This window comes from Molossus molossus, unplaced genomic scaffold, assembly GCF_014108415.1.
Source record: "Molossus molossus isolate mMolMol1 unplaced genomic scaffold, mMolMol1.p scaffold_m16_p_20, whole genome shotgun sequence".
NCBI classification, from domain to species: Eukaryota; Metazoa; Chordata; class Mammalia; order Chiroptera; family Molossidae; genus Molossus; species Molossus molossus.
Genome location: NW_023425356.1, coordinates 51,841,930 through 51,855,011, shown reverse-complemented (window position 1 = coordinate 51,855,011; position 13,082 = coordinate 51,841,930). Strand labels below are relative to the sequence as shown.

Below are 13,082 nucleotides of genomic sequence, written 5' to 3'. Positions count from 1 at the left end.
TTCTCTCTCTCTCTTCCTCCCTCTCTCCCTCCTGCTCTATCTGAAGATAAATGCAAACATGTCCTCAGGTGAGGATAAAAAAAAAGAATGTAACAACTTACACTTTTATGCATGTACAAATACCCACACTCAGATGCCAACACATTCCTGAGGAGATGGTACTCACCTATGATGTGGTTAGCATCAGGAGGAGATACTAGAAATAGTGAGGTTTGAGGAGTAAATTTGCCTAGTCATTTTGATTTCTGGTACTCCAAAATGCTCTGTTCTCTCACAGTCGGAGATATCAGGTCCCAGTCCTGGACTCCCCAAACCCTCCGACCTTCAGGGGGGGCAGCCTGTGCAAAAGCCCAGCCCTGCCGTCCTCTCTGCAGAAGGACAGAGAAGGGTCTGGCCCGGTGGGACTTACTGAACAGGTTATTCCAAGTCACATTGGCTTTTTCCTCGGACTCCATTGACTGGAAAACAAGTACCCTGTGCTGTTCGAGATTTTTCAGCAACTCTTCGCAGTAAAATGGGATCCCACAGCTTCCTTCCATCAGGTACCTGCAGGGGACACAAGGTGACCTGCTCACCTGGAGGAGCCGCCTTTCGGGAAGGCACAACATTCCATCTTCCCAACCACTTGAAAATCATCTCTTCTCATTCTCCATCGCCTTCTGTTTATTTTCCTCTGTTAGGGATTGCTTTTGTTTTCCTTTCGTTGTCCTAATCGTATAAAACATTTGCCATCTTTCCAAAGTCCAAACGACACCACAAGGTCCATCTCCCGCCTCACTTCCCTTCTTCACCTTGTAAGGGGCCATTCTCATTAATTTCTGGTTTATATTTTCAACGTTTCTTCCAGAAGCAAGACAACCTCATTAGAAAGAACTGAGGCAGGTAGCAGGTGAGCTGTAAACCGGCAGCTAAAGGAGAGGTGTTGGCCGTGGGGTCCAGGGGACCCCTGTCAAGCCCCAGGAGGGGGTGGCTGAGCATCTCGGGGGGCACCGACCGGACAGCCAGCCTTCCGTGTGTACAGACAGACAACCCCAGCACCGGGCCACGCCTCTGCCCGCCCAGCAGGACCTGGCTTAGTTGCAGCTAGTGGCCCTGCACGCTTATTGGTTTGCCTTTCGTGTCTCTTGCTCGTGACTGTCCTAAGACATGATTAGAGCGAACTCACACCCAGCAAGATGAAAGGGAGACAAACCTGACGTCGCCACGCAGTCTGACCAGACACCGCAGGGACCACAACAAGGAGAAGGGGGACAGCCTCCCTCCCACCCAGCCTGAGGGAAGGTGGCCCCGCAAGATTATCGACACAGGCGCTTGGAGCCACATCCTAAGGAATCTGACGCGGTCTGGACCCGGGCAGTGAGCGCAGGTGTCCAGCCCCCTGGACAGAAGCAAGTACTCACAAGTCCAGTTCCTTGGGGATGCCCTTGACGTTGAGGTCCAGGCAGACCTTGTTGCGGATGTCGCTGGGCTGCACGGCGCCGAGGGTGACATAGGTGGTATTCCTGTTCTTGATGATGGAATTGGCAGCTTCACAGGGCGTCTCCACGAACGGAGACAGGGACATGATGAGGAAGACAGGGACGGTCCGGATCAGCTTCTCCAGGAAGGCCCAGGAGGCCGAATCTACAAACTGGCCTTCATCGATGATGAAAATGATCCTTTCCTGTTTCACTGTCTGGACACAGTAGAGAAACACAAAGAAAATGCTGCACGACTCTGGGTTTTCATCTGTGCGTGGGTCTGCACACGTATCCATTGGCTGTGTGGGGTCGAAGTAAATCTTTTCTTCCCAATACCCCTGTGCTAATGTAGAGTCCACTAACTTGGAATTTGTGGCAATTTGGATAGAGCTGGCTGCGACAGACTCTTACTTGGACCAATCTTTGTGCAAAGGTAAAAATGCACATTTGTAGGAGAGATGGGACTGTGACCAAGGGAAAGCACCCGTTACATAAAGTAACAGGTGTTTGCTACATGTCCTTTTAACCTGTTGGCAAGGGAAGGCCCCCTGGGGACATCTGCTTGGCATTGATTCAACCGATGCATGTCCAGCACATACCCAGCATGCAATGGGCTGGGTGCTGGGACACAGGGCTCAGGAGGCGGAGCCAGCCCCGCGCCAATGGCTGTCGATGCTGTTTCCGCCGGAACTCCGCACCTGTTACACTTTAAGTAGATCGCGTGGCCCTCCTGTGCAGTTGGCCCTTCTCCACCTGGTCTGAACTATTCATTCCCTCACTCGCATCCGTAGGGCATCTGGGTGGGCCAGGCTTGTGTGGGTGCTGGGTCCCCGATGCCTTTACAGTTTAGAGGCAGACCTTGCCTAGCAGACCCTCATTTCTGCGCAGGTGTGTCAGGGACACACCTCCCCACTCACTGCCCCTTGTGGTCCCTCTGCGAAGAGGTGGGGTTGCTCGTTCTTTTCCTCTGTATTTTTATAAACAAACACAGCAAAGGCCACGGCAACACTTCACATCCCCCGAGACGACCATTGTCATTCTAACCTGCCTTGTCACATACACATGACCGTCCCACCCCATCACCAGAAACGGCTGTCCACTGACCCCGAGGACATTGTAATGACGGTGTTGACAGTACTATCTGTGAACTGGGACGAGTAGAGTAGGGACAGGAAACGCATGAATTCAATCGTCTATCACTGGCCCCAGTTTCTTCATATTTCAAATGAGGACAGTCTGGCGCGGCCGGTGTGGCTCAGTGGTTGCATGTCAACCCATGAACCAAAAGGTCGCCAGTTTGATTCCAGGTCAGGGCACATGCCCAGGTTATGGGCCTAATCCCCCTATGGGGGCATGCAGGAGGCGGCCAAGCGATGTTCTCTCTCATCAATGTTTCTATCTCTCTCTCCCTCCCTATCTCTCTAAAATCAATAAGAAAAATTATTTTTAAAAACAATAACAAATAGAAATAAAATGAGGACAGCCCGGCTGCTGTGGCTCAGTGGTTGAGCATGGTCCCGTGCACTGAGAGGTCACCAGTTCGATTCCTAGTCAGGGCACATGCCCGGGTTGCGACCCTGATCCCCAGTAGGGGGCGTGCACGAGGCATCTGATCGATGTTGATGCTTCTGTTTCATCGATGTTTCTCTCTCCCTCTCCGTTCTTTCTCCAAAACAATCAGTAAAAACATTTAAAAAGTTGTAAATGAGGACAGTGAATCAGACTCTATAAAGTAAGTAGATGCCACAAAGACACCGCTCACGCTGTGCCCAGCACTGTGCGGGCTCATCACATAAACCAGCTCAGAATCCTTAGAAGGCTCAGAGCAGGTGGCACTGCTAAGTCTCCTTGCTGAGAGAATGGGGCACAGACAGGTTAGGTAACCTGCCACAGTCACACAGAGCAAGCGATGCAAAGACGGTGGTCACTGCAAAGATTGTGGCTGCAGCTTCAGTAATGGTTTCCAAGCTAAAGTGTGTATCGGGACCAACTGAGTTTTTTTTTTTAAATCCTCACCCGAGGATATTTTTCCACTGATTTTCAGATAGAGGGGGAGAGAGAGAGAAACATTGATGTGAGAGAGACACATCAACTGGCTGCCTCCCGCACAACCCTGGGGCCGGGGATTATACTGCCACCGAGGTATGTGCCCTTGACTGGAATCGAACCCGTGACTCTTTGGTCCTCGGGCCGATGCTCTAACTGCTGAGCCAAACTGGCCAGCGAACTGAGAAGTTTTAGAACAAAAGCAAAGAGCTAAACAGATGCCTAAACCCAATCCAAGCCCCTTTGACTCTTTAGACACAGGGACTCATAGCTCTGGTTTTCTAAGAAGCTTCCAGGATACTTGTGATGCAAATGGTCCGGAGCCTGGCAGTCAGAAACTCCCCACACTGCCTTCTTATTGGCCCGGACAGAGGAGGACGGCCTCGTATGTTAAACCCGACACAATGCACGTGTATTACGTTCCAGACACAGTGCTGCTCAACAGTGATACACAAATGAGAGAGAGACTCCCTGTCCTCAGAAGCCCACAGATACAGTGGGGTAGACAGAGTCAGAAATACGTTCCAAGTGTTACAGAAGCGGGAAGAAGAGGGGCTAGTGATGCCCAATGATTTGGGGAGTTCTCCCCAGCGAGGTGACGTCGAAGGACGGGTAGCATTTCCCCAGGTTTAGAAAAACAACCTGTTGGCTAGAATCTCCTTTGCAGTAGAAGCGCTCGGGCAGTATGGGGCGGGCCGGTGTGATCTGCACAGGACTCGGGGTGTGTGGGGGACGCAGCGGAGCCCGGTGGTGTGCGGCGCAGGGGCGGGGCGAAGAGCTGTGGCGGGGGCCTGAACTGCAGCAGAGGGAAGCACAGGAGAGCCCCGAGGCCGCCCTGGGAGAAGTGGGGGGCCTGGCAACAGAGTAAGGGGTGGCGGTGGCGACCGTCGAGGAGGGCAGCAGAGATGCCGGACTGCTGCAGGATGACTTCGCTGTCGGGACGTCGAGGGTCCGGGAGGAGGGAGGAGGGCAGGTGTGGGAGCAGAGTAAAGCAGGTCCCTGTTAGACACTGAAGTCAGGGGGAGTTACTTTCTCCTCGCGGAATAGAAAGTTCTTGGAAATGCAGTTCTGGTGCTTGTAAGAGAGGTGGGGACTGGCGTAGACATTTTCCTGTGTGTTAATCCTCAGCTGAGGATATTTTTCCATTGTTTTTTTTTTTTTTATCCTCACCCGAGGACATTTTTCCATTTTTTGCACAGATAGAGTGGGAGGGAGAGAGAGGAAGAGAGAGAGAGAGGGAAACATCGATGTGAAGGGACACATCGAGTGGCTGCCACCCGCACGACCAACCAGGGCCGGGGACAAACTACAACCGAGGTACATGCCCCTAGTGGAAACTGAACCCGGGTCTCTCCGGACCGCAGGCCGACGCTCTAACCGCTGAGCCAAACCGGCCAGGGCTTTCCATTGGTTTTTAGGTAGAGTGGAAGGGAAGGAGGAAGCACCGATGTGAGAGAGACACGTCGATTGGTTGCCTCCTGCAGGACCCCGACTGGGCATGGGGATCGAATCTGCAACTCAGGTCTGTGCCCTTGTCTGGGAATCGAACCCATGACCCTTCCTTCAGTCCGCACACTGATGCTCTCACCGCTGAGCCCAACCGGCCAGGGCTGGGGTATAAACGTGGTGACCATGGACAGACAGAGAGCTGACACCGGTTTCCTGCATCACTGAGACCTCACACCCCTGCACGCTGGCTCCATGGCTTCCCTCGTCCAGGTGAGAGAAGGAAAGGGTGGCTGTGTCACATGCTCACGGTGACCCAGGTAGCAGGTGAGGCCTGCGGGTCCCAGCCTGGGCTGTCTGACTGCAGAGCCTCCACCCACAGCCCCCGAGCCGTGCTGCTGTCTGTGCAGAGAGGACAGAGGCCGTCCGAAGGGGAGGCCTGCTCCCGGGGGGAAGGCTAGGGAACTCCGTCAATTAGCTACATTCGGGCTAGACCCCCAGCTCCAGGTCTGGAAGGGCGGAGGAGAAGGAAACACATCAGGGCGCAAGCTTCCCCACACTTCAAAGCTTCCTGCCGCTCAGGCCGCCTGTCCTGTGCCGAGACACCCCGCTTTCGTCCCCCGTGACTTGCCCCACAGACGTTCTTACTTTCTCCAAGATCTTCATAAACAGCGCCTCCAACTGCTTTTGCTTTCTGCGGCTGCTCATCTTGGACACCTCTCGTGAAATCGGGAACTGGGTAAACGAGAGTGAGGCCATCAAACTCGGGGAGACGGCAAGGGAGCCAGCAACCGGGCGGCTCTGGGCAAACCATGGACTATTCTGTGCCCCGAAGGGCTCGTGTGCTAGACAATCATACGTCCTTCCCAGCTCTCGTCCCCTCTGTCACTGAGCCGAGCAGGCGCAGGAAGGGCCGGGCACTGTGTCTACACCGGCAGTCACCCGTGGGGCAGGCGGGCCGGCCGGGAGTGTATAGTACAGAGCAAAACGAACCAGTGGGGGCATCTGCTACTTCCAGACACGTCTAACATGTGTCAGGAAGGGGATGCTCACTCGGGGGCGTTGGGGGCCGTATTCCCACCACCCAGATTCTCCGGGTCAGGAAAGGAAAGGGAAACACAGGTCAGAGGGACGCTAAGGCTCAGAGCCTCAGGGAGGAGGCGCTGCGGCCCCCAGCGCCGTTCCGTGCAGAAGTCACCGGGGCGGTCACCTGGACGTGGAAGATGTCATTGAAGATGCAGTAGAACCTCTCGTCCAGCATCGTCGTCACTCTGTTCTGGATGTTGGCCTGCCGTTCTTTGTAGTGTTTGCAAGTGTCCAGACCCAAGACGTTGGCCATGAGGATCTGGATGGTGTAAAAGTTCTGATGGAAGCCGATCTTGGTCAAGGCGATAGCAATAGTCCTGTGCACGAGAAAGTCAGGAATCAGAAGAGAGCTTGGAAACACATTTTTTTGAAAAAAAAATTTAAGGTTGACTGAGAGCTTTGACTCTTCGCATTCAGTGGTCACAACAGTCGCCGAGCGACCCGGAGCCGTTACTCCTGCTGCGGATCCTGCCTCTTTCCACCGAGCTCCTGGGCCCCGGTCCCCCTCGCTGTCTGTCCTCTCCAGTCCTATCCACCAGGGTGCCGCCCACATTCTGTCCCCTGTGCTCCCAGTGACACGCTCTCCCCGCCTGTGTCCTGGTGCTGAGGCTGGAGCCCCCAGAGGGGTGCAGACCTTCCCTCCCAGTTCGATTCTCAGTGGCTCCGTCCTCTACAGGGGTATGTCTGGACTTCTCTGTGTGACATGCCAGACTCTCCAAGGCCTCATGATGTCGTTTGTTGCCACACTCTGCCGGGCAGTGCCCCCCTCCCCCACTGCAACCAACAAACAGCGCACCCAGAGCTACTACTGTGCGGTGGCTTCGCCAGCTCCCAGCCCGGAGTGCCATCACCATCATTTCCTGTCCACCTGCACGTCTCAGTTCAGGGACAGCCCCCTGACCCTTCCCTGATGGCCCAAGGTCAGGTGACACACCCTTCCCTGTCAGCTTCCACCACCGTCTCGGCCTCTGTCACTGTCCCCGCCACGTTCCATGTCTGTTGTCAGCTCTCTCCCGTGAGAGCTCCTTCAGGACAGGAGCCCGACAGTCCTTGTCTTCGGGGTGCTGACGCATGTTATGGGTTGGCTCATGCCCCCCCCATTTATATGTTGTAGTTTTAGCCCCCAGTACCTCAGAACATGACCTTATTTGGGACTAGGGTCATTACAGCGGCCAAGCTGGCGTAGGGTAAGCCCTAACCCAATCGGACTGTGAGTCTATAAGAGGGGAAATTTGGACAACGCACAGGGAGAGCATTGGGCGAAGAGAGAGGCAGAGATTGGGGTGATGCTCCTACAGGCCAAGGAACAGCAATAATTGCCCCGGAAGCCAGGGGAGAGGTGCGGACAGGGGTCCCTCACGGCTACCAGAAGGAACCAACCCTGCCAACACCTTGCTCTCAGATTCTTGCTGCCAGTACTCAGAGAGGATACATTTCTGTTGATTAAGCTGCCCAGCTCATGGGACTTTGTTACAGCAGCTCTAGCAAACAGATACAAAACTTAACAGTTCCTGGAACATAGTAGTTACTCAATTAAGTGATGGAATGAATGGATGGATGGATGGATGGATGAATGAATGTCTTCTGGTTGTTACAAATTATCTCCGTAACAAGGTTATTAAACTATTTTAAAACTGGATGCTCTTAGGCCTGACATCTAAAAAGAGCAGAAACACAGCTAGAAATAACATAAGGCTAATAAGCATTTTCCCCTGAGAGCCTTCAGGTGAGGTGTAGCTGGGACATGAACCTCAGCATCTTGGTCACCGTCCAGGGGTCAGCCCGGTTTCTCGTTTCCTTGCTCCACTATGTTTATTATTAATTATTTATTTAGCACGAGGGTGCATGGCGCCCCATCACGGATAGGTTGTGTGTTGTGTAGTGTCCATCATTAAAACAGACGAAACTTCTAAGGACACCAGGATTCCTTGGGTCGACAAGAGATACGTGGTCATTGCGAGACACTCACCTGTGGTTTTCACCTTGGGACAGGTACTCAATTTCCATGAGTAGCTGGCTCTTGCCGTACCCCGACGATCCTTCGTACATGAGGATCCGGCTGCAGTTGGACGTCAGGAATTCCTTCATGGTGGACTGGAAGTACTTCAGCTCCTTCTCACGGCCTGCCGTTCCCGTGTTGTGAAAAGGGAGCAGATCCGGTCAGCATGGGACAGTCCGGAGACATCAAACGCACCCAGTGATACGCCGCCTAAGAGCACCTTTGCAATTCCCACGGCACTGTGCACGGACTCTCGTGGGGCACTGTGCGCGTCAACACGTTTCAACCTCTTTTCCTAGAGCTTTTCAGACTCTGTGACTCTGTCATCCTGTGATCCCCAGGATAATGGGCACTGTATCTGTGATGCTTAGAATGCGCATCAGAACGGCCATTCATTTCAGTGCAGAGCGAGCTTTGCCAGGGTCACACAACCGGGAGTCAACCAGGGACGGCTGACTCCAGTTCTTGTCTTCCTTCCCTTTTTCTTTCTTTTTTTTTTTTAGTTCTATAACACAGCAGACGTCATTTATCGATTATTGCACAAGCAAATACATTTTAAATTTTTTAAATTTTTTATTTTTTTGGTACATGTCCCCAGTGGGAACCGAACCTGGGACTCACTTGTCCGCAGGCCAGCGCTCCAACCGCTGAGTCAAACCGGCCAGGGTGCAAATACATTTATTATAGTCTGTGTTCCCATATTGAATAATTATGGATAGAATATTCTATTTCCAACATTTTATTTTCAATTCTGTGAAGGAAATGCCCTCTCTGTAAATGAGAAAGTATACGTATCTTGGGGCTACTAGGAGCAGTGTCGGTGATAAGGAAATTCAATGCACTTTTAAAACTCCTGTAGAGTGACTCCTATCATAAGAATCACCTAAATTTTTAGTAATAATAAATCGTAGCTTTTGTGTGTGTGTGATTATAAATTGAACACATGCTCCCTGTGGAAAATATGGAACACTTAAGAAAGGAAAGGAAGACAATAGGAGTCAGCTTGGGCTGCAACCCCGTCACTGTTATTTTGTGAGTTTTTAAATATATATAATGGGATACCCAGATTAAAATCTGAAAGTCGGCCACGCTCTTTGAAACCTGGACAGGAAGGAACAGGCAGGGCTGAAATTTCAAAGGCATGAGCAAATTCTATCAAAAGAGCTGGACACTCATTTGGGGCCTAATCTTCCTTTCTGGCTAGATCCCCTGTGGGGGGCCCAGTCTTGTTCTCTGTTGATTCACAGAAGGCATGCACAATTATACGAGGTAGCGTTTCATTGATGTGAGTTTTTAAAATGGGCCTAAGAAGTGGAGGGAGTCAGAGTCTTTGTGGGGAGGGAGGGAATTAGAGTCTTTGGGGGAGGGAGAGAGATCAAGCTTGGAGGGGTGCCCCAAGAGCCTCTCTTTGTCTATTTGTTGGCCTGGATGGTGATCATAGGTTCATTGGTGATAATGCATGAAGTTGCAGACTTATCAGCGGTGCACTGTTCTGTATGTTTTGTTATAGTTCGACAGAGAAGTTTAAACAGCAAGGCCACTACCTACCCAACAGAGGGTAAGCCTCGCTCCTGTTGCAGATGAGGTAGGCCATGCCAAACATGCTGGAGAGGAGAAAAGAGGTGTTAGTGTCAGAGCAGGGGGGAGAGCCAGGCCTGGCTCTCAGTTCCCGGAAGCCTCCTTTCCCATCTCGAGCAAGAGTCTGCCCCCCGCCCCCCGCCCCGAGGGCTGCAGATGCCACGGGGCAGGGAAAGGGGTATTTGGAGGCCACCTTCTCCCAGCGCCGGTGCACTGTTCCCTGAACGCCTACTGAGTCTGCATTGGTAGCACCGACCCCTTTCTAGGGAAGCCAGAGACCAACTAGGACCCAACCGACTGGCACGCGGCCTATTGTCCCCTGTCCTGGGAAGAGTCCGCCAAGTGTTCAGAGGGCCCCGCTCAGCTTTGCTGAGCACCTTCCACGAGCCTGGCAGTTTCTTTCCCTGTACCCTTTCCTTCACTCCTGACAACACCTGATGCAGAAGACACTATTCTTATGTCCGTTTTACAAACAAGGAAACGGAGGTACAGAGCGCTTACCTTGCCCGAGGCCCTGTGCTGGTGGGACTAGGCCAGGGAGCCTGTGGCAGACCTGCCCCTTGCTATCTCCGAAGGAGCCTCCTCGGGCCGGTGGCTCCTCCCCAGGCCTGCATTGTCACACGAGTCATTACACCTGGGATAGCACGTGGCAACTCCCCCGTGGGACAGGCCGCTAGCCTGTGCCGGTGGGTCTTCCCCCGCACAGCCTTCGGGGCGGGAACCAGGCGCTGCTCATACGTGTGTGTGTTTCTGCACTCGCGTATGTGCAGAGACGGTATAGAAAAACCCCAGAGAAGGCAGGCTTTGGGATCAGGCAGTCTGGGTCTCTGTGGCAGGTTGGCCTGGGTCTCTGTGCCCTCTGCCGGGTGACTTGCAGTACCCACCTGCTCTGGGCTCGGCCACGGGGATGCCTTGGCCAGCAGGATACTAGCAAACACAACACTGAGACTTGAAACGTGCTTGTGCCTTGGGCTAGCTCTCTCTTCCTCTTCTGATAGGGCCAGGACAGTGTGCCCGAGGGAGGAGGAGACACCCAGAGCCCAACTGTCCCAGTTATGCCAATCGAACTGCCCAGTTATCCAACCTGGGGTCGTCCTAGGTCAGCCAGCAACCTGCGGAACCCTGGCACGTGAAGGAGGCGAGGCTAGACCAGCCGAATCCAGCCAAGATCCGTCGACCCGCTGCACGCCACCGCGCTCTTGCGGGTGCTGACGTGCAGGGCGTGGTGGCGTTTGGCTTGTCTCTGAACATCTGTGAGTCTCAGCTTTTTCATTTATAAAATGGAGATAATGATCATTTCCACCTGCTATGGTTGATATTAAGACTACCTTATATTTTTTTGAGATAAAGTACCTATTATTATTTAATAAGGGCTCACAAGGAATTATGACTACTCATTCACTTATTGAAACAGCATTTTATCGATGGTCTGTGCGTGCCAACAACAGTGCTGAGCCTGGGGATGTGACGGTGAGCAACAGAGACTTTCCGAACCTACGGCAGTTCTGATTCTGTTATCTGGCCCTTTAAGACCCAGACTGCAGCCAGCAGACATGAAGCACAACACCTTTCAGGGGAGCCCTTCATTCACTCGTCACGTGTGCACCTGCTACGCGCCGAGCACCGGGGATACCAGGCTGAACTAGAAATGATCACAGTCCTCAGAGAGCTCGCGAGGTGCGCGGCTGTGGCAAGTGTGAGGAGGGCGAAGCAGAGCTGGTTACACGAGGAGGAGAGAGCTGGCGGGCTGAGCTGCAGCCAGGTAGCTCCAGAGCCAGCCCCGAGAGGACGGGCCCTGAGCTGAATTTCAAAAGCTGACTATGGTTTTCCAAGTGGGTGAGTGATGGGGAGGACGATCTACTTAGACACCCCAGAAAGGGGACACAGGCAGAGGTGAGGTTGGAAAGGCAGGTGGTGACCTTGTGTGTCATTGCCAGGAATTCAACATCATCACGAAAGTGACTGGAAACATTGCAGGATCCTGAGCCCCAAAGGGATGCCTTGTATCTAAGCTGGGCTCTGGGGGAATATCATTCACTAGGGCCCCGAGGAGGGACGCTGTCTTATACTCTACAAGTCCTACCAACGCTGGCGGAAAGTCAGTACGATAAATAACACTAGTGGTTGGTCCACCTTGGTCCAAAGAGATACTCACATGTGGGGGCTCCCTGTTCTGTTTGCACAACCACTGCAGAGTCACCCTAAGATTCTCAGAACTGAGGGTGGAATGGGGTCTTCCACTATGTCAGCAGGACGGACAAGGATGGAGAATTTTGGAATCTGGGCGTTCATCCGGGGAAGGAACCGGTCTCAATGTCATACACGGGATTCGAATCTGAGAGGTGACGGTCGCACTTCCCCACCCGTGTCACTAGGAGACGCTGCCGAGCCACCGCCCGCACTCACACTTTCTCGTTGAGGCCCAGGCACTGGTAGACGGGCCCGGAATCCGCGACCCCCTTCATGGCTCTCTTTGGGAGCTCTTTGAAGAAGTAGGCCGGCAGGTTGCTGCTGTTGTAGGTAACGGAGTCGCAGGTCACGATGCCCGGGTAGCACATCATCATTCTGGCGGCTATGTTGACTTTCTGACCAATGACTGCGACAGGAAGAGAAAAGCAGAGGGTGGGGAGAACCGGCCAGGGACTGAAGACCCTCTGAGCAGTCCTGTCCCTGAGTGGCCTTTAACCCCTGTCTCCCTTCGCCTCTCCTGAAGGACGCACTTGCCACGACCACAGCCGGCCAGCGGCTGGGGAAACACGGGGCGGTGAGCCCAATGAGCCACGAGCAACGTCGCTCCCTCAGCGGGGAGGCCGTGCGGACAGTCTGCCCAGAGACAGAAGGGCCCTGCGTGTGGAGAGCTTCTGTGCCGGGCCCACCGCAGGCCCAGGGGCTCTCGGGGCAGGTGCGGCTGGTCCTGCACCGGCTCGGGCCTGGGACCCTGACCTCCAGAGGCGGCACACATTCACCGCCGTACGTTTCAATGCCCTTCACGTTGGAAACGAATCACCGTCATCTGGTGATTCCTAAGGGCGAGTGATGGGCCTGGAAGGGGTGTGTGAGAGGCTGGTTTAGGGGGTGTTTTAAGGGGTAATGCACTGTGGTGCACGGACTCGGAACGCCAGCTCTACCTCCAACTAGCATGTTACCAAATTACTTTAGCTCTTCCATGCCTCAGTTTCCTAACCTGTAAAATGGGGCTAACAGTCCCTATCTCAGAGGGTAGTTTATGAAGATTAATGAGTTAACACACATGCATCACTTGGAACAGTGCCTGGCTGCTAGTAAGCCCTTGACGGCTAGTACGACTAATTAGGTATTCCATGTCACACTGGAACATACACTTAAACATTTCTGATCAAGACATCCCCTTTAAAATCCGTTTATCATGGGGAAATCTGACCGTGTGATAAGACACAGTGACCTGGATCTTCAGGTACCCATCACCCAGTCCCCAAAGCCAGTTACCC

At 53.3% G+C, this 13,082-nt stretch overlaps 1 protein-coding gene across 1 annotated transcript in view; it reads right to left on the bottom strand.

Annotated features, from left to right (window-relative positions):
- The window catches only part of ADCY10 (adenylate cyclase 10), a 48,355-nt gene that overhangs the window by 20,243 nt on the left and 15,030 nt on the right, over positions 1–13,082 (bottom strand). The window contains exons 13-19 of the mRNA XM_036272010.1: positions 12,022–12,211; positions 9,586–9,641; positions 8,008–8,161; positions 6,163–6,355; positions 5,601–5,687; positions 1,401–1,675; positions 410–546 (exon numbers count right to left, since the gene is read on the bottom strand). Coding sequence (XP_036127903.1) covers positions 410–546; positions 1,401–1,675; positions 5,601–5,687; positions 6,163–6,355; positions 8,008–8,161; positions 9,586–9,641; positions 12,022–12,211 — 1,092 coding nt within the window. The remainder of the gene's footprint in view (positions 1–409; positions 547–1,400; positions 1,676–5,600; positions 5,688–6,162; positions 6,356–8,007; positions 8,162–9,585; positions 9,642–12,021; positions 12,212–13,082) is intronic.